General features: G+C 42.3%; 1 protein-coding gene across 1 annotated transcript in view; it reads left to right on the top strand.

The window, feature by feature from the left end:
• The window catches only part of cbln1 (cerebellin 1 precursor), a 19046-nt gene extending 17501 nt beyond the window's left edge, over nucleotides 1-1545 (top strand). Inside the window, exon 3 of the mRNA XM_071904545.1 lies at nucleotides 1348-1545. Within this exon, the coding sequence (XP_071760646.1) occupies nucleotides 1348-1545 (198 nt within the window). The remainder of the gene's footprint in view (nucleotides 1-1347) is intronic.
• Nucleotides 1546-21494: the final 19949 nt, after the last annotated feature.

The raw sequence follows: 21494 nt of genomic DNA, 5'->3' as shown, positions 1-21494 counted from the left end.
ATAAACAGACCTTTCTCCAGACTTAATTTCATTTTGTGTTAGCACTGCATTGGCACCAAGTCTAGCATAAATCCATTTTTTAGGGAAGCATAAAAGTAGGGCTTGAGTCAGTCAATGGAGACTGTGTGTTTGTGTGTGAGTGAATGTGTCTCTAAGTCATTGTTAAATCTTCTGCAAGTGGTAATTGAAAAAACAAAACAAAACAAAACAAAAAAACAACCGTGATGGGAAGTGCCCACTTGATAAACCCAATGATACTCACACTCAATCCTAGTGCTGAACATCCAATCCAGGTGTCTGTAAGTGCTTACCCTGCAGTAGATTATAGCTGTATTGTGCAGCAATATGATCTTTTTTTATATTACTGTAACAAAAATAATTCTTATTTCCCAGTTTTTGCATTATGTTATTTTTAGGCTACTATAGGAAAACCAGACAAAGCCACACACACAAAAAGACTCAGAGGTGCAGTACTAAAAAAAGAAAACAGCTTCCGCACACTTTATCAAACCAAAACATTTATTTAAATAATACTGTCAAGCTTTCAGTCCTGTATGACCCTCATCAGGACATACAATCAGTGCAAATATATCGGTTGCTATATATAAAAACTGCCTCAAACAGCCTAATTAGTTATATGTGTTACACCTGTGGCAACATATTGTTCTTCCATATTGTTAATTTTTCACATATTGTTACCTTTCCTTTGCGTATGTTATTTTTAAAATATGAATATGCCTTGAATGGATTCCAGGAGTCCTAGGGTCATGAAATGTACTTAGCAAGTAAAGGCTCTTGCAACTCAATTAAGAAAACTAAAAATATCAAGCTTGGACTTAAGAGGTTTTCACATGTCAACAACCTCATTATATTCTTAGGCTCACATGAACATTTGTGATATGTCAAAAAGCAACAACATCCCATATATTCCACTGAGACCATGGATTGACGAAACGCAATGTGTGAAAATATTGCAACCCAGTCCGTCAAAACATTTGCAACTAGTTGAACTTTTTACGCAGCGCAGCTAAACGTCATCCACTAACAGACTTCATCAGCCAATGACATTTGTACAGGCTGCTTCAAACGGTTTTGAGACCCGCCCACAACAACCCAACCTAGGTGGTTTCAATGCAAACTTGAATGTGACAGATGTCAAATGTCCCATGAGAACGTCACCTTAGGCTGTATCTAACATGTGAGGGAGTGCTTAGGGTGTGTGTCATACCATATGTCCCAACATTTCCCTCCCTGTGTGGATGAGTGTCTGTCTGTCTGTCTCTCTCTCTCTCTCTCTTCTTCTCCCTTTCACTCTGTAAACTGTCTCTCCCCTCCTCCCTTATCCAGGTGAGCCTGATGCACAACGGCTGGCCGGTGATCTCGGCGTTCGCTGGCGACCAGGATGTGACCCGTGAGGCGGCCAGCAATGGTGTTCTGATCCAGATGGAGAAGGGAGACCGGGCCTACCTCAAACTGGAGAGAGGAAACCTAATGGGAGGCTGGAAGTACTCCACCTTCTCCGGCTTCCTGGTGTTCCCCATGTAGAGGATGAGGGAGAGGAAGAGGAGGAGGAGGAGGAGGGGATGGAGAAGAAGGAGGAGGAGCTGGTGAAAGATGGAAAGGACGCTGAAGGGAGAGGAGAAAAGGGCGATGGAGGAAATGGAGCAGGACGGGGAAGAAGGGGAGAGGAGGTGGAAAAGACGGTGGAGCGGGAGGATGAAGAGAAAAAAAGGAGGAGAGCATATGATAATAGACTTCTGCTTGGGACACTGCAGCAAGGAGGGGAGAGGACAGATGAGAGGTGTTAGAGAGAAAGAGATGTGTAAGAATGTGACAAAGAAAGCACAAAAGGGTGAAAGGAGAGAGCGATGAGTTAGGGGAGCCGACACGTTAAGTTGTACAGCCAGCTTCTTCACCTCCCTCCCTCCTTCCATCCATCCGTTCATCCATCCTTCTCTCCCTCCGCCGCTCTGTGGCTTGACTGCAGCTTTGGACAGCCAAAACTTTTTTTATTCTCTGCCGAAAAAACGCGATTGATCATTTATTTGTTCCAGAGTGTTCTAAAGGCCAAGTGTTTCTCCCTTCCCTTCCTCCACATCCATCCATCCATCCATCTATCCATCCATCCATTCATCCATCCATCCATCCATGTCTCTCAGCATAAGCTTTGAAGAATGTTTCTCTCTGTTACCTATAGTATCAAAGAGCTGCTTCCCACATCTCCCATATGCTAACACTATTGGGATCCATCTTCCTTTTAGCCATGTTTGTAGTTTTTTGTGCTGTTTGTCAAAACTTGCACTGATTTTGGATCAGTTTCTACCCCAAAGCCAAACCAGAATTTTTATAGGGGAAATGCTCAAAACTGATCACAAATCAGCTGCTAGGTGCAAATTTACCTTCCCTGTAACATTGTATTTTCTAGTTGATATTAATAATTATTGGCTTCTCAAAAATTCAGATACACGGACGTTCATTCTTTTAAGACGCATCTGTCCCTCCCCTCTCCTCCTCTCCAATTCCTCTTCCTCTCTATTTCTGTCCTTCCACACAACCCTGCTCTCTCTCTCCACATCTTTTTCCTGTTCTTCCTCTCCTATCCTATTCAGACAATGTCTTCACCTTTACAACCTTTTAAACCATCCAAACCTTTTCTCTTTTTATTTTTCCCTCTCTCCCAGCCCTACATCTCTATTATTCCATCTTCTCCTTTATTCTGTTGCCCTGCACTGATTCCTATTGTTACAGGCACATGGCACATCTAGGCACTAGGCACCGCTAACTGGCTAGCACTGCTACCTGTCTTTCTTCATGACTGTTAGCAATACAAAGCCTTTCTATGTTATAGTGTGTTTAACGTGGTGACAGCTGAATATGTCAGCACAACGTCAAATTGGATGTTTTGAATTTTACACCAATCTAACAAGTTACATGCTTGCCAGCTGTGAGCGTAGACACTCAAACAAGCTGTCTAGATGACTACAAAGCCAAGCTAGTCAACTATGGTGACTGACTACAACTGATGGTAACAAAGCTGGACACTTACAAACAAAAAGCACACCTGAAAACATAACAGTGAAAAATAAAAACAAATCACCAATAACAGCTCCCTACTACAGCTTAACTAACGTTACTGCTAACATAGGCTACACTCAGCAAAGCATACAATAATAAGGTTAGATAGGTCCTCAATACAGCCCACTTACAACACAGAAGTCCAACAAATAACATACAAAACTTAATGAAACATTCTATCTAATGTTGTAAAATGACCTGACTTACCTAGCAGGTAACTAGGGAATTTGCTAGCTTCTGCTAACTAGCAAAACAAGCTATGAGATGTAGAGAAATGTGAACTACGATTTTCCAATTCAGCTGCACTGAAAACTAGCGGCAGCAGGAGCAGTAACTTACGGGCCATCAGCTGGCCTATAAAGGTTACTACCACAGGCATTTCAGACATGCACGCTTCACTAAGGACCTAATGAAAATCTTCCAGTCTCCAGTCATGTATATAGGTGCTTGACTTTCTGCCAAGCATAAAAATGGTTGGATGGGATTCTATGAAAGGGGGAAAATGCTGCCTTCTGGCATGCTTCCCCTACCTGGTCCTGCCTGTCTGTATCTAATGAACCAAATGTTGGTATTGACACTATAAGACATCAAACCTGTCAAAGGATATCAAAAATGTTGGATTTGTCAGATTTATCACTGGCAGGTTTTCTGCTAGTTTCTGGCATTTTTACTGAGACATCATGAGACATTACCCTGATTCTATTTACAAAAAAAGGAGAGACTGTTGCAGAGAAAGTGTTGTGCTCATTAACTGCACATTCTCATATGATTCATTATTTTTTTATATTTCTCCCTCCCTCCATCCCTCCTTTTCTCCCTATATCTGTCTTTATCCTCTCTCTGACTGTTCTCCCTCCATGCCTACATACATTCCTCTCTACCTCCATCCAGCCCCCATGTGTCCCACCATCGTTTCATCTATCCCACCCTCCACCCCTCTTTCCTCCATGCCTCCATCTAGTCCTCCCTCCATCCATTGCTTCGCTTCTTCTGTCTGTCGTCTGTCTCTCTTTCACTTTGCTGCTGTTTCACCTACATGCACAGATTTCTTTCTTTTTACCCCTCCCTACCCCTCCCTCCCTCTCTCCATTGCTCCTCTCCATCCCTTTCTCCCTCTATCAATCTTTGACTATGCCGTTTACCCACAAGTGCAGATTTCTCTCTTCTTTTTTTGTACGCCCCTGTCATCCCCTCGATCCCTCTCTTCCTTACTCCACCTGTCCATCCCTCTCTCCCTCCTCATGTCTGTATTTTATCTGCTGCTGTACTCGTTTGCCTCCCAGCACGGATCCTTCCTTCCTTGCTTTTCTTCAATGTCGGACTTTTGACGCTGAAACCAACTTACAACCGCGGACTCTCTTGTTGTATAACTAGATATATATATAAATGGATATATAAATATAAATATATCAAAATCTGAACCACCGTTTCTATTCTACTGGTATTATGATGATAATAATGATAATACTAATACTGAAAACTGAATCTGGTTGATGACTATAATATCTGTATTTCCGTATTTCAATGTTATATAAAAGAAAAAATATTCTAAGAGAAACCTACTAGTGATTGTGTGTGGAAATCTGAGGCTGCCGTTCTGCTCTTCTGATTACAACCATGCTTCTTGTTTTTGTTTTTGGGTCAAACCAAGTTGTGGCTAAAAAGCTGAAACTACTACTAATATACCTTACCAGAAGAAAAAAGAAAAAAACAACAGCTAAAAAGGAATTTTATTAATTATTATTATTATTATTATTATTATTATTATTATTAACTTGACTGTAAAATACATGTGAATATTTAGACTACGACAACACTCTTTTTTGATTTCTCAATCAATCAAATCAATTTATCTACTGTTTTCTTTTTTATTTGCTCTGATGAAATCAATAAAATTTAAATGGTACTTTTATTTTTCTTAAACCTACTTTGAGCCTGGCCTGGCGATTTATTTTGATGAAGCTGGCATAACTTCTGAGAACAGCAAGAGAAAGATACACAGCCCCAGGTGTATTAGAGCAAGGCTGTTGATGTAACGGTGGGTGGTGTTTACAATGTGAGTGTGTGTGTGTGTGTGTGTGTGTGTGTGTGTCTAAATGTGGGTGAGCGCATGTGAGTTTTCCTCTGTGTGTGTCTGTTACAGCTTTGTACTCTTTCCTGTGACAAGGGTTGTACTTTCCACTGTTTATTTCCATCTCTCCCTCTCTTTCCTGTATCTTTCTTTATCTTTCCTTATCCTCACTCCCTTCTCCACTCTACGCCTTTCTATTTTTTCTTTCCCCATCCCTCCTTTCCTCTCTCCCATCAACCGGGATCCTATCGCTTCCTCCTTTTTCCGTGTCTTCTCCCCTTTCCGTCTTTCTTCTCTCTACATACAATTGATTTTTACGGTTCTCCGGTTTGTTTCTCTTCTTCCTCTCTCCCCCTTCTCTCTCTCTCTCTCTCTCTCTCTCTCTCTCTCTCTCTCTCTCTCCCCCTTCCCCTTTATCTTTCTCTCCATCCCTCTTTCTCCATTTATTTTTAATGTTCTTTGGATGCTCACCCTCTCCTCTCCCTCTCTCTGTCTCTCTCATACTGTCCTTTCCTTTTTCTCTCTTCCCTTCCAGCTTTCTCTCCGTCTCTCTTTCCTCCCTTCTCTCGCTCTTTCTCTCTCTCTCTCTCTCTCTCTCTCTCTCTCTCCCCACTCTGTTGGTTTTTAAGGTTCTGTGGTTCGTTTCTCTCCAGACTCTAATGAGCTCCAGGGGGAAAATTAGTGCTGGAATAACAAGCAAACATCAACATCATCTCCCCTCTTCCTCCCTATCCCTCCTTCCTCCCGCTCTTCTTCCTCCTCCTCTTCATCTGATTTCATTTCTTCTCTGTAAGTCTCGCTTTCCCCTCCCGCCTTATTCTCCTTTCTGTCTCATCCCTCTTTTACATCTCCGCTTCTCTCCATCTCCCCCTCTATTCTCTCTTCCCCCTCTCTCTCTTTTGCTCTCCTCATCCCCCTCTTCCCTCCCATCTCTCCTTTTCCTCTCAACTGTGCTCCCTATCCTCTCTTCTCCTTTTTTCTCTTAACTCTCCTCATCCTCTTGTCACACTTTTCTTTCTACCTCCCTTTCCCTCTCAGCTGCCACTGTTTAAAGTCAAGGGCAAGGATTTTTTTTTTCTCCCACTAACAATAGTTGTTAGCATTTTAATTATAATATTGCCTTGATTCTTTGAATATTTATACACTTGACCTTTGCTCCTTTGCAGCCTAACCCGTTCAAGTATTCAGTAGGTTGTATGTGTGTGTGTGTGTGCGCGTGTGTGTGTGTGTGTGCGCTTGTCTGTTTCTGTTTGTGGTGTAAGTGCATGTGAACAGTGAGATTTGTGCATGACATCAACAGTGTGGGTGCGTGTGTGTAAGTGAACGTGTATGAAAGTACGTGTGTGAGAGAGAGAAGGAATGTGTGTGTGTGTGTGCGTGTGTTTATTTCCCTCACAGCAGTGGGTCGGCCCAAAGGCCTTGTCCTCTAGCAGTAATTTGATTGTGGCAGAGCGAGGGAGACATAATTGTCTGCAGCAGGTCACCGCATAGCAAACAGTGTGTGTGTGTGTGTGTAGGGGGTGGGGTGTGGGTTTTCATGAAGTGTGACAGTGTATCCACCCACCCTCAATGCTTCTTCTATGCTTCTCTTCTCCTTTCCTACTCTCCTCCCCTCTCCTCCTCTTTTCTTTCTTCCTTTCCCCTCTCTTCATTTCTACTCTTCTCCTCTCCTCTCCTCTCCTCTTCCCTCCTCTCCTCTCCTCTTCTCCTCTCCTCTCAATGTCAATAAAAAGCTGACAGTTGGGTCTGATGCAGCATTATATTCTCAGCTCTATGGAAAAGTACACACACTTATTTACACTTGCCAAGAGTACACACACACACACACACACACACACACAAACACACGCACACACACTTCCTGCTGCCATACACACTTTTCCCAGTGCCCTCTCACTCCGGACAGATGGGCAGGCAGATAGACGGACAGCCAGCCAGAAAGTCCAACAGAAAGCAAGTCAGACTGACACATAGACAGGGAAAAAGTACAGACCAGCGATTTTTTATTAATTTATTTGTCCTCATGCTCTGACAGATAACCTCTGACCTGTACCCCACCTCACCCACTCCTCTAAGGTCACACATACACACACCCAGAGTCTTGTATCCTCTGACAGTCGCCCTCTCCCTAAGGCCCTCCCCCTCTTCTCACCCCCTGTCACTCAAACAACACTCACAGACACAAACATCTGTTTGCTTGAAAAGTGTTCTTTACTTGGCCAGTGTCTCACCGAATATCTGACAAGTTGTTAAAATTCTTGTCGTGCTGCACAATATGTTAAAAGAGAAAACAATACACAATTGAATGTATGCAAAATAATGATTGACATAGCAATCCACCAATCCATGTTTAGCATCCATCAACTCCTTTGACATTGTTGCACATTGTAGTCACTAAGGGGGGCGGGAGTTAACAGAAATATTGCAAGCGATCATGAAATAGTGCATGTTAGTTCAGAATAGAATACAATAGAATTCAATAGAATATACTGTGTGTGTGAATGTGTATATGTAAGAGTGTGAGTGTGAATGTTTGTATACTTGAGTTTGTAGGCTACATATGAGTGTGTGTGTGTGTGTGTGTGTGTGTGTGTGTGTGTGTGTGTGTGTGTGTAGGTGTGTGTGTGTGTGTGTGTGTGTGTGTGTATCAGTGTTGCTCCTCTCTTCTAAATGGGGACAGAAGAGGGGAGAAGAGTTTGTTTTTATATCAGAATAGCACAGTGAGAATGTTACACATACAGTTGGTGACTATTTAAAGTTAAAGTCAGTCATGTTGCTTGGAATAGTTGATGATTTGAATTGATTTTTTAATACACTAGAGGCAAACAGGTCTGATACTTTACATAAAACACACACAGAGATTTTTAAATAGGAGGTGAAATTACACCCATGAAAAAACACATTTTTGATTTTAAAATTCACTATGAAGACTTGTAATTGAAGTATATAATTAAAAAATATTGATATTCCTGATAATCTGAGTAGACGCCCTGTACCCCAAGCACAGATCTACTCCTCTTTTAATCAGGAGTAGATTCAATAAAAGAAAAAAAACATTTAATTGCTATTTCATTGCTAAAAAATTAATCACAGAGAAACAAATTGAATGACATACATGAAAAGTGACTTTGTACTTATTTGCCTCTTTGCTGTCTTACACTGGTACTAATTCCAAAGAGTGTGTTGACGCACAAGCACAGTATTCCAGATAAAATCTTTTATCCTTGCTTGGGAGAAGCTTTTGTACGCTTTATATTCCATTTTCCAAATATCCCTATATACATAAATAACAGCGACATGCGTATCACCACTGAAACAGAACTTGCTAGCTGAGAAAATGTAATTTATCCTTCTCAGCAAGTAACGGGAAATATGAACTGCACAGTTTGGCATTGGGAGTGTGGTGCCACCATAGGATTAAAACTTAATGTTCAGTCAGAGAACAGTCCTCTGTCTGTTAAGCAGGTACAGCCTTATAACTGTGCTATGTATTACAGTACCTACACTAAATTGTGCTGTACACTGTTAATACTCACAGTTTAGTAAGCACATGCAGAAAATGATAAATATCAACATGCTACATGATAGTTTCAATATACATTCAATCCAAAACACTGGTGCATATTCTCTCATTGACATTATTTGTCATGACTGGATAATTTCAATGACTAGTATACTAATATTAGAGAAAAATACCCACTAAACTAACTACCCAGTAAACCACTAATACTAAATTTAGTACACAGTCTGATTAGCAGGTACTACACAATGTAGTTAAGAATTCGGATGAGTATTAGATCCTGGAATATTCAGTACACTAATTCTGGAGAAACCTAACGCCAACCTAACCATTTTCAAAGTCAGTATACTGGAAAGGCGACTGGTCAGCGAGTACTAGTGGGTGTAGTGGAGTCTTCTGTCATAAGCCGGGGCTGACTGTGTTGACTTTGTGTTATGAGCCGAGGTGATGGGGGAGTGCAGAGTTATTGATAGACATAGCCGCAGAGCAAATCACAGCTTATAATGAACATGGACAGGTTATAGTCATCAATGATATTATGAGCTGAGCGCATAGCAACAACTCTCAAAACTCAAGGCTACAGATTTTCATTATATTATACAACAGCTCTGCTTTGTATTTTATACTTTGTCCTCTCCTTAGAATCCATCAGCGACAATACATATTGCTGTAAGAGCAGGCGAAACCTATTGCCGCACATTAGATTTTTGTGTCTGTATTCCCAACACTCCAAGAAAGCTAATCTCAGTTGTTTATTAACGTTATCTGCAACACAATAAACAGCCAAAACTATGCTAATGATTTGTGTTCTAACAAAGCTGAGACCAGGTCTACTCAACACATTCTAATGAGATTTTAGGGAGCAGGATGAATAATCGAGCAGAGTATGGAATATGCGGCTCACGTATGGACGACATTTGAGGCTGAAGCTGTAATAAAAATCAACAAACCTTCTTGTCACGATATGGGAAAATACACAGGGTGTCCTTTCAGTGCTCCTATTGTTGTTTCATTTTACTGTGGAGGTCAACAGAAGAATTGGACAAAGTACTCACTGACCTCAAGTGCCATCCACAAGGAAAACATGTTCATCAAATACTGGAATATGCTGAAGTCCAGCACATACCTTAAAGCCTAGGTCACACTACAAGGCTGTTCCTGGTCTAGGACAGTTCAGGTTGCCATCTGGTTGGGAGGCTGTCACACATGAAGACGAGGGATCACACACTACCTGATTCTGTCATTCAAAAATGTTTACCGATTAGTCCAGAACAGTTCACTGTAAATATAATTACAAAATAGCTGTTCTATGCTACATAAGCTGCACTTTACATTTACATTACAAATGTATTTTGAAGTGACACTATTACAAGAATAACATTGATGAGGAATTGTTTATGAGACTTCTTTCACTTAATTTGTAATTGCATACTTATGTGGACTGATCCAGGCATGGTGCAATTTTAAACTATTTTATATAAGATTTAATCCTTCAAATGAAACCGTATAGCAACTTATCATGAAGCGAGTGGGGTTGGGAGTCTTGATAATATAAACTATCTATGTGAGTGGCCGTTGCTGTTAAACGTGACTTCTCTTCCTGTTCATTCTCTTTTTCTTCCACCTGTACACAAACTCACATTGGCTGTTGCCAGTGTCACTCCCAGATTTCGGTCTTGGCGAGTCTTGGATTGCTTCACACTACAGGAGACCGGCCGGACTCGGCCTGTCAAAATCAGACGTGTTTGAAAAAAAATTGTTGGGCCAACCAGCCAGAGTCGGCAGTCTTGAGCCCGTTCACACTAAAAGATAATCTGCACCGACTGTTGGGCCAGATTGAGTACTTTGCAGAAAACTCCCCAAAAAATCCTATGTAAACACACATTAAAATAACACAAGCACAACAAAATGTCATTAGTATCTTAACACCGAGCATGAAGACCTATAAGTGTGTAAATAATTAGATAGCATTTGCCTACTTACCTTCCATTACCAGACTGCAGCTACCCTATAGGCAGTTGCCCTCCTATCTACACTACCTATCATTCCTTTGGCCTTCCTCAGGTTCTTCCATCTTTCAATAGCAATGCTGATGTTCATTCTTGTTATGGATCTTGCTTTATCATAGACAGTTTGGGAGGTGTACTGCTTCTTTGGCGTTATGTGTGAAAATCTCACATAGTATACCTTTAAGATGGCATCCCTGCTGTTTGCAGATGATGTTGTCCTTTTGGCCTCATTGGGCTGTGACCTCCAGCGCACACTGGAGACGTTTGCAGTTGAGGGTGATCCGGTCAGGATGAAGGTCCGCACCTCCAAATCTGCAACCATGGTTCTTTCCTGGAAAAAGGTGGCTGGAAAATAGATGACTGGATAGACTGATGGACAATGAAATGTGCAAAAAGTCAATGGTTGAGCAGCTACTGAGCAACTACTTCTGTTGTATGGATGCTGGAGCTTTTAGAATAATGCAACTGACTGACTGTAAGTGTCTGGTGTTATGATTCATTGCACCATTCAGTCAAAGCTATGGTCAAACATACTTCTCTTGTGTATGGCCAATGCTTTATTGACAATATGACCTTTAAACTCCAATCTAGTTTTTTTTTCAGGATATCAGTTTTGCGTATTTACCAAGAGATTCACTAAGTATGAATTCCAGATGGAAAGGTAAGTTTTTTTGCAACTTCATTCTACTGTTTTCCAATTAAACAGATCCATTTTCATTTTATCAGTTCAATTCAACAGAACTGTCCTTGACCTTGAGGGGCAAAAAAACCCTCACATGGTGTTCTCCCTTTTCAGATTTCTGTCCCTGCCCTTGAGAGTCTCTGCATGCCAAGATAATGATGTGTAAACCCAAGTGTCACAGTAGGAGAGCATACAGTGTACATATTTAGTAATTGATTATTTTACAACCTGTGTGTCTCTGCATCACTGTGTGCATGTGTTAAAGCAAACAGATGTTCAAGTCTCACAGTTTCAGAGCACACACAGTGTACTTGTCTAATATGGTGTTTACTTATTTAGGAAATGATGAGTTTGTATGCATGTAATGTAATATTTGCAGCCGCTTGAATATTTACAGTCCTTTTGAATATTTTTGTAGCCTCCAGCATTCCTACAATAATCTATTAAGTGAAACGGTATTAAAAAAAAGGGAAAATAAGAATCATTATTCTGTGCCACAGTTTGACATTCTGTGCATGGGTGCCCATGTAAAAAGGATGTGTGCAAGCATCCTTTAAAAATTTAGCAGCTGCGAGGCGTAAAGGTTTAGAGCCACTGATGTAAGCAGACACTTCCAAACCAAGGGAAGAAATATCAAACATGTACCATTCATCTAAAGATAAGCCTGACACACACACACACTCCTTCCCTTTCCCTTCCTCTCTTTATCAACATCATTCTGCTCGTAAATAAAGTGATAATCCGCGATATTCCTGTTTTTCTTGATTTCTGCGACACATTTGGTGATAAGCAGTCATTGCTGTGGTGTTTTGCACTTGCGTTTCTCAGCGATCGCTTCCCAGCAGTGTCGCCGGTAGTTTGAAGCCACTGGACTGACAGCAGCTCCCAAACCCCCAAACAAACAAGCATGGGCTGTTCTGGAGAGACTAGTGAAGCGACTGCAAATAATGGAATGACAGAATTTCAGATCTCGCCTCAGAGCGACCACAGACACAGTCATATCCAGGCTACATTATATGAATATATCAAACACATTCTATAAAACTATGTGATAACTGTAATAGACCTATATGTTAATACCTTTAACCTGCTAACTGAGCGATATATCACTCAACTGTATAAGGGGGGCACATCATTAATATGAAATTATAGAGATATTTATTATTATTATAGATGTATTTGTTTGCTTTTAGATAACCCTAAATCATTGTACTACAGTTTACAGATTGGTTATATGGCTGATATACTGTACTTGTAACTTTGGTATATGGTATACCATGATTTATGTGTTATGTAGTGTATTCCAGAACTGGATTTATCTATTCTATTGATTTTACCTGTTAACTATTTGTTTAGTTAGTTCAGTTTTGACCTTTTCTTTTGATGTTTGTTCAGTTTTGATCTTTTGTAAGTGAAGTTATATGTTGAGTTTGATATTTTCAATCCAATCAAATTGAAGTAAATGAAAGACAGCAGTTTTTGGAATACCACAGTAACTGTGCTATGGTAGATACTGTATGAAACACTGTAGTACTGCAGTTATATTTTCAACACACTGTATCACAATATACAGTGGTAACTTACTTCAACATAGTATAGTAAATACTCTCATAATACTGCCTTATCTCCTGAATCTGCGGCTCTCATCACACCACCTTCCTAAGCTTTTGGCAGAATTCTCTATAACTGGTGGAATTGCTTCCTCATCTATGTAGAACCTTTTGTTTGCAAGTTCCCCCTTAACAATGGAGATCCTCCTAGACTTACTCGGCTTAACTTTCATCCTAGCCCGGTTTAAGTTATCGTTCCATCCATATTTGTCCTGATGGGTGTGAGGCGCGGCCCTCCCTGCAGCCTTTCCCCACCTACCACCCATTTTGATGCCCCAATAATTACCTCTGTTGCCATAGTGAAAGCTGGAGGGGAAAAGTGTGTACCCTGCCATGATGCCTATCTCCAGATGCTGCCATGCTGTAGTAAACACTGTTGTGAAGCACATCATATCTTGAAAATATGCCCTGACCAGACTTTTAATAACTTGAGAACTCTGAAAAAAAATCCAAAGCCTCCCACAATAAGTTATACAGCACAGAGCCAAAAGCAGAAGCAAGGTCCAGAAATACATGGAGTATTCTTTCTTCCAAATGAGTAATATCTGCATTGCTCCCGCCATGCAGTCTCAGTGTATCGGGGCCTGGATGTAGACTGTGGCTAATAAACAATAGCGAGACGTTGCAGTCCAAAAGGAAAAGAGCCACATCTGCATCGCTCCTCAGTCCCCTTTCATCTTGGAGTGCTTTTCATCTTGGAAAGGCAATGCCGATGTTCACTCTACTTTTGGCTCGGAGACAGTCGCTTTCCTTTTTAGCGAGCTTGACTTCCTCTGAACGATTAATCTGTTTCCTTTTCCTTCTGATGATGAAGTTTGAGTTTCTGTCTTTTCTCTTCTTCTATTTATTCCAAACAAACTGCTGTTGCTGCTTCCATAAAGGTAAAAACGCATTATCTCCTCTTCCAGAAAAGACCCACTTAGTACTGGGTGTTTAGAAGAGCAAATATAAAAGCTTTCCTGAACTGGGTATGGGTTGAATCACTGTTTTATGGTATCAGTTGGCTGTAAGGAGTAGCAAAACTGACATTTATTCATATGAAAAAGAAAGTGTGGTGGATTCAACAACCTTGAGAGGGAAGAAGAGCGGAGAAGGAAGGAAAAGCGGAGAGGGAAAATGAGGAAAGGATAGTTGAAGGGAGGACAAAAGAGGAGAGAAGAGGAGAAGAGAGGTGAGAGGAGGAGAAATAAGAAGAGGAGTGAGAGAAGAGAAGAGAGACGAGGAGAAGAGGAGGAGAGACGGAAGAGGAAAAAACATGGCGAGACGGGTTACATGAAGAGAGGAGTGGAGAGGGAATGAGAGTGGAGTGGAGCAGAGAGGAGTAGAGGGTTGCAGTGAAAGCCTCTCGTTCCAGACTAATGTGTTTTGTGGCATCCAGCAGGTGTGTCGCTTGGACAGGCGCCCAGTCTGGTGGGCCAACTGAGAGAGAGAGAGAGAGAGAGAGAGAGAGAGAGAGAGAGAGACACTAGCCCCATCCACATAGAAACAGTCACCGACCATGTTTACATGCACACAAATTTGCGATTAAGACTCATGGAAACACCATACTGTTAGTATGATTATGCTCTTAGTTGAAGTTAAGCCTAATCACAGCCACAAATGTGCAGTACTCTGATTTTATTTCCATTGATAGAGACCAGTCAGAACATGTGTACACCTTCATTCCATTTATTTAAATGGGATGAAGTTGTACATGTGTAGTTTGTAATATGTGTCATGTTCTGCTTTTTGTTATTTCTGTTTGAATACTTGCAATAACCACATGTCACGTGTAAATCAGATTATTAGGGGAGGTGTCACTTCATAGAAGCATGTAAACAGCTTCATCGCACTACTACTCCACATGAAAGCCGCTGTGCAGAAACACACTGAACACACAGCAACTCAGATCCTTCATTAACAAGGAAGCGCAGAACACACAGACTCGCAGTTATACAAGCGGAGAAGATTTTTATTGTCATGTACTTGTTATTTGTTTCATTATTTTATTCCATTGTGCTTAGGTGCTTTGGCCGTGCTGTTCATCTAGCAGCCATGCCAATGAGGCAGATTGAACGGAGCGAGAGAAACAGGTGGGTAGAGATAGCAGGGCAAGGGGAAGGAGAGGGAGACAGATAGGAAGAAAGTGAGAGAGAGAGAGAGAGAGAGAGAGAGAGAGAGACAGAGAGAGAGAAAGAGAGAGGGATCATGCCAACCATGGCTTTCCATCTCCTCTCTATGTTGGCAAAGCTTTCACTCACGTACACTCTGGCTCTGGAAGATTGGTGGCAGGAGGGCAAGCTGGGCAGTGTGTGTATGTGTGTGTGTGTGTGTGTGTGTGAGAGAGAGAGAGAGAGAGAGAGAGAGAGGTAGAGAAACAGAGGCAGAGAGAGAGAGAGTAACCAGAGGGTGAGAGGAGAGGAGGAAAAGAGAGAGAAGGAGAGAAAGCGAGAGTAGGAGAGAAATTGAGCAGGACAGAGAGAGAGAGGGGGAGAGATGGGCAGAGAAGGAGAGGAGAGAGGTAGAGAGAGGCCATATGGCATCCCTTCAGGAGAGGAGGGCTAGGATAATGATTGATCGAGGTGGAGGTGACTTAGTCCACATTCGGTACAGTAGGTGACCATTACAACACACACACACACACACACACACACACACACCCAATCCCCTCCTCTCTATTTCTTCTTTCATCCCTCTCTACTCCTCCCTCATCACATTTCCTTAGATTCCAATATTATCTCTCTCTCTCATTTCCCCCTCTGTATTTTCCTCCTTTCCCCAGTTAAAGGAGTGCATCAATCTTTTGGTCAATAAGCTTTTTGAGTAGCGTTCCCTCTGTCGTATTTAGTGCACTACAGTGATTTCATGATTATTCTTTGCATTTGCTAAATATATGCAGTTTGCTACTGCATTAGCACATGCCACAGTAAAGTAAGTAAATACTCGACACATAGAGAAGAGAGACTACATTAGATGTCCCATCACACCGTATGGAGCGATGGTCAATGAGCAGCATACTCATAAAGCTCTATGTTTTGGAGTTGTTTAATGTAATTGGTACAGAGTTCCCACAGGCCTTGAGAAACCTTTAAAGTTTCTGAATTTGAAAAAAGGCCTTTTGAGTGGATGACCTTGAAAGGACTTGATCAATATGCCTCAGCTCTCTAGACCTAGACCTAGACACTTCACATCAAGAGGAGAACTGTGTTCAGTTTTAGAATTAATGATTTGACCAGGGTTTCTTGAGTGACAAGATCATGGGTAAACTTTGAGGCCTCTATGACGTCTAATTGTCATGTGTCACCCCAAAACATGCCAATTTTGAGTCCTTTCAACCAAATGAGACCTTGAAAGTCATTGAATTCGATGTCCAAGTGAATGTGGGAACCTATTATGATTTTGTTCTCGAAAAAACCGCACCACAGTTACCTTAGAAGAGGACTGAGATTTTCAGGTGGTTCAGTGCGGTTACTTGGTCTGCTTCAGAGTTCAAATGGCATTGCTCTCACCTGCCAAGGTGAGAGCAAAGGTACAACTCTGCACTTTATTTTCTTAGAGTGTAGGGTTGAAACAATTCCTTTCTGTTCCCAGTAATAATTCTGTCCCTCCAATGACATTGATTAAGAATTATGTTGATGACAAGGGATCCCTGTGGAGACACTGGCATTGTCCACCTGCACTGCTTTGAGCTCATCCTTGAGCAGGCGGAGCTGGATGGTGTTAAAAGCACCGGAGAAATCAAAGTACCTCATTGTCACCGTGCTTGCCGGCCTCTTCAAGTGGGAATAAATCAGGTGGGTGATCATCCACACCCGTGTGGGCCTGGTATGCAAATTAGAGGGAGTCCAGGGTGTCGTTCACCGGGGATTTGAGGTTCAGTAGGACCGCAGTGTGAGGTGTCAGTCACTGGGGCGTCCGGCACCGGGACCTGGCTCCAATCTCTCCAATCTGGGGGACAGGTTTAAAGAGGTGCTGGTGCTGCTGACTGACTGGCACATGCTCTGAGCACCCTAGGGCGATGCTGTCAGGACCTGCTGCCATGTTGTCGTAGACCGTGTTGTCTCGGCACCAAACGCTGCTTTTTGGTGTTCAGGCACACTTTAATGAAAAACAACGAAATTCCACGGATCACCAAATGATGGGGATGGAATGTTTGTGTGCATGGGACCCAGTAAACATGATGAGCCAAAATCAATTTTAGCACCCTGACTTTGATTTTAACGACCTAAAAGTATGAATTTTCTTTGACGTCAATTTTGCAAACTTTTGAAATTTGTAAATCCCAAGGCACAACTGAACTTGGACACAAGTGGAGGACAACTGTGTCAAGACATGATGCATCGTCAGACAGCATCCTGCTGTCTGAGACACTAAGATCTGCATCCTACCCTGAGCATTCTAAATTGCTGTGAGTGTGTGTGTGTGTGTGTGTGTGTGTGTGTATCCAGTTGGTATTTTGAAATTTCCTCCCATAACTGCTGATCCATGAATAGCCTAGCTAGCTGCTTCACCACATGTCCTGTCATTGAGTGCCTAATTGGCAAAAACATACACACTGTTGCTGTACACACACAGAGAGATGAATAAGTATGCACACACACACACGCAAACAGACAGACACACGCACTCACAGATACACACATACTGTACAGCCACACACACGCGCACACAAACAACGCGCACACACACACAAACAAAGACATAAACACACACACTCGCACACACACACACATAATCCAGCAAAGGGAGAAGAAAACACAATTAGAGGAGAAAAATGTCAGGTCTACTTCATAGTGCGCAGACTTCTCAAGTGGCCCCCAACCCTCGCTGTGCTGGGAATGGGAATTAACAGGGCCGGTAAATAAGGAATATGCTCCCGGGAGAGTTGCCCTCCAGTCACCGCGCTTCCAAATCAAGATGCTTTTTTAATCTGAAAGAAAAAATTATGTATATATATATAGATATATATATATATCTATATATATATAAATATATTCTTGACACTCATGGAAAAAGTAAGCCTATACTTTTATAAGTGAAAGAGAAGGTGGGAGTCTTCCGTTTGATCGTTTTTCCATCAAGGTCTTTTAAACTGAATGGATGCGCACCGACGGATGAATTATGGGCCTGTGTGTGTGTTTTTTTTTTTTTTTTTTTTTTTTTTTTTTTGCATCTTGATTTGTTATTTTCTGAAATGGCCGTGTTTTTATCTCCTCCAATTAGTGTGATAAATTGAAGGAGCAGAAAGAGAATGTGTGTAAACAAATGTACCCACAAAATGATTATGTTGCGCGTTTCCCGGCCCCGGACTTTCTGTAATCCATCTTCTGTGATTTGTTAGCGGGCTAATTCCCGTTTATTTGTAATCCACTGTTAAAGCCCGCATTAATTTTTATTGGGCTGATTAAGATAAGAGCGTGATAATGAGACTCCGTCCCGTCGATGCTGCTGTAGGAGAAGAGACTCCGGTCCTTCCCCACAACAACTTAAAGGGAGGAGAAGAAAAAAAAAAACTGCACACTGAGCAAATCATTGTCTCCCAACAACACCCATTTTACGCTGAGCTAGTTCCTCTCTCTCTTCGTCTCTCTCTCCGTGACTGACTATCATAGCCAATTTTACAGTAAATTACTCCCTAAACAAGCTCAATAGAGACAGGCCCAGCAGTCTGGCACCCGGCGCTCGCGTGTAAACATGATTATATCGAGGAAGTGGCTTCACATTTTAGAGCACACGGTGACAGCCAATTAGGGCCCACGTTAGCGCGGTTAATTCTTCAAATACAGTATGGCGAGAGGAGAGACAGACCGGGGGGAAGGGAGGGAGGGCAGGAGGAAGGAGAAGAAGAAGAAGGGATTGATGGAAAGAGAGAGGAGCAATTAAAAGGGAAAACGAGCGAAACGCTGCAGATTGGCTTGTAATTACTGTGTGTGAGGCGCCGCATTAGCGCTGTTTATTTTGACTCAGAGGCTCAGAGCCAAGAGGGCCGCTCAGTCTGTGTGTGTGTGTGTGTGTGTGTGTGTCAGTGTGACGACTCCGAAATTCTATTATACCTGCCATTAGATTCTATTGGCTGTCTATAGAGGAGAGGGGAAGAGAGGTAAAGAAAAGGGGTTTCATTTTTTTTTTGTTGTTGATGGGTTTGCGACACCACTCTGTCAGTGCTCAGGAGGTTGAGGCGACGGGTGCAATTACCCACAATCCCTTCCTCCGACAATGCCGGCTCGGAAACGCACCTATAATTGCTCGCGGGACGGATCTGTCCGCTCTAGTCACTTGACATCAAGCGGGCCACTGGGCCATCAAGATAATAATTGGAGCAGCTCAATTAGTTTGTCCTCTCTCCTCTCCTCTTTCTTCTGTCTCCATAAACAAAAAGCGCATTATGCATCGATCCCCGGGAGTTGCCGGGGCAACAAAGCGGTAGCGGGTCTTTAATGAACTGTCTCATGCCGGTGGCGGGGGAAAAAAAACCCACTCTTTTTCCTGATTTGGATAATTAAGTTAGTCCAAATCAGATTGAGGATAGTGAGGTTATTAGAGGCTTTTTTTTTTTCACAATCCATTTAATTCACCTGCTCTCTGCAGAGCTGCGGGGCGAGGGGCGAGGGGCGGCCCGGCGAGGGGCGGCCCGGCCCGGCAGGGACGAGGCTCAGGCCTGATCGTCGCATTGCGTTTTACTGCTTACCAGGGATTCCCCTTTTGCTGATGCTGTCTTTTACCTCCACCCTCCGGGCTTTTCATACACAAAGTAGCGCGAATGATTTCTCTCAGAGAGCTTTTCTGAATAATTGGCAGGCAATTTACATGGTTCGACATCTTTGATGATGCGCCGCGAAGACGAAAAAACTGCAAGTCACATGTCGGGGTGGCAAATGTGCAAATTCCTGGATGGGCTTTTCGGTGCAGACCGACATTTCTTGTAAGATCTAACACAAACAATAGAGCTTAATTCCTTTAATGCTGTCTCTGACCTATGCAGGGGGTCTTTAGCGGGTGGCATGTGGTGGGAAGCGTCCTTGTTAGCATAAAATATGTACTACTAACAACAGACTTGAGGCAAAGTGCTGAGAAAATAAATAGGTACTTGAACACATCGCCCATTGGGTTTTAGGGGTTTTCAAGCTGTTTTAAATAGCCAGCGGTCAGTTTGTGCAGCACACACAGGATTTATGATCCTCATCCTAATACTGTAGCTCATGCTCAAAAAGTTTAAGGCTAGGTATTATTAAAAGCCGTAAAGTTACACGTCTCTCTATCTTCTCTGTCTGGATCTCTCTCTCTCTCTCTCTCTCTCTCTCTCTCTCTCTCTCTCTCCCTCCCTCCTGTCCTCCGTGTCTCTCTCCCTCCCAGTGCAGCTGTTTTTAATCTTGTCGAGGCATGCTACACTACACTTATGTGTGTAATTCTCATAATTCCCATGTTAAACGGAACATAATCACACTAGCACCGAAAGGCAATTCTGTTCGACCTCGGAAAATGAAAGGAAAGGGGGGAAAAAAAAATGACCCGGCGCAGGTTATTGCTTTCCGTTTGAGCGTGCGTCAACAACACTTGAATTTAATGCATTCCCGCAGTGGTGCGCCGCTCCGCCGGCCCTCGGGGGAAATAACAGCGTGTAAACCGTTGGGGGATTATGGACGAGAAAAGGGGGGGGGGGGGGGGGGGGGGGGACGTATACAGTGTGAGACGGAGCCTGAGGTGGGCCCCGAGGCCTTATCGATGTACCAGTGGACTCCCTTCACTCATGATTTATCAAGCCCGACCAGGAAAGGTCCGATCCATGATTCACATCTAAACTATAATGTGCCGCTGCCACTGGATACCAAAACAGGAGTGGAGGCATTTTTTTACATTCTCAAACTCTTGCAATCAAACTTTTTTTAAGAATTGGTACAATTATACCTCAAATTGATATGTTAATAATAAATACATTCAGGATTGAGATTGTTATGGCAATTCTGTGACAGCCAAGAGGGAAACGGAGCTGTGTATTATCAACTTGATTCTCCTGTTAGTGAAATCCACCGTAGATTGGCTGGTAACTGAACGTGGTTGCGCAACACCATGATTACACTGCTTTGGGAAGACGCTGCATTTTTATTAGACTTATTACTTACTATTATACACTGAACGTACAAAACTTTAGGGTCGTCTTCCTGATATTGAGTTGCAGCCCCTTTTCGCACAATCCACATCTCAGTTGTCTCAAAGCTTCAAACTCCTTCTCTCTTTATCTCCATCTCCTCCTTTGTGATTGGTAGAGATGTAATAAGGGAAATCAATAAGGGATAATGGCTTTTACCTGGATTCACCTCATCAGCGTGCATCGTGAGAAGATGAAGTGTCCCTAATACTGTGTAAAGTCAGTGTTAATTAGTCATAGGAAACACCTTCCCCACCATATTAATGGCAACTTTAAAATCAGAGTGAAGCAACCTTTCTCCTTCAGGTCTGGAGGATCCACAGACCAGCACAGTGCTGTAGGTGTAAACACAGTATTATTAAGGACATGCTATGTTGCTAGACCTTCATTTACTATAACAGA

This window comes from Centroberyx gerrardi, chromosome 4 (assembly GCF_048128805.1).
Source record: "Centroberyx gerrardi isolate f3 chromosome 4, fCenGer3.hap1.cur.20231027, whole genome shotgun sequence".
NCBI classification, from domain to species: domain Eukaryota; kingdom Metazoa; phylum Chordata; class Actinopteri; order Beryciformes; family Berycidae; genus Centroberyx; species Centroberyx gerrardi.
This window is presented reverse-complemented; position numbering and strand designations above follow the sequence as displayed.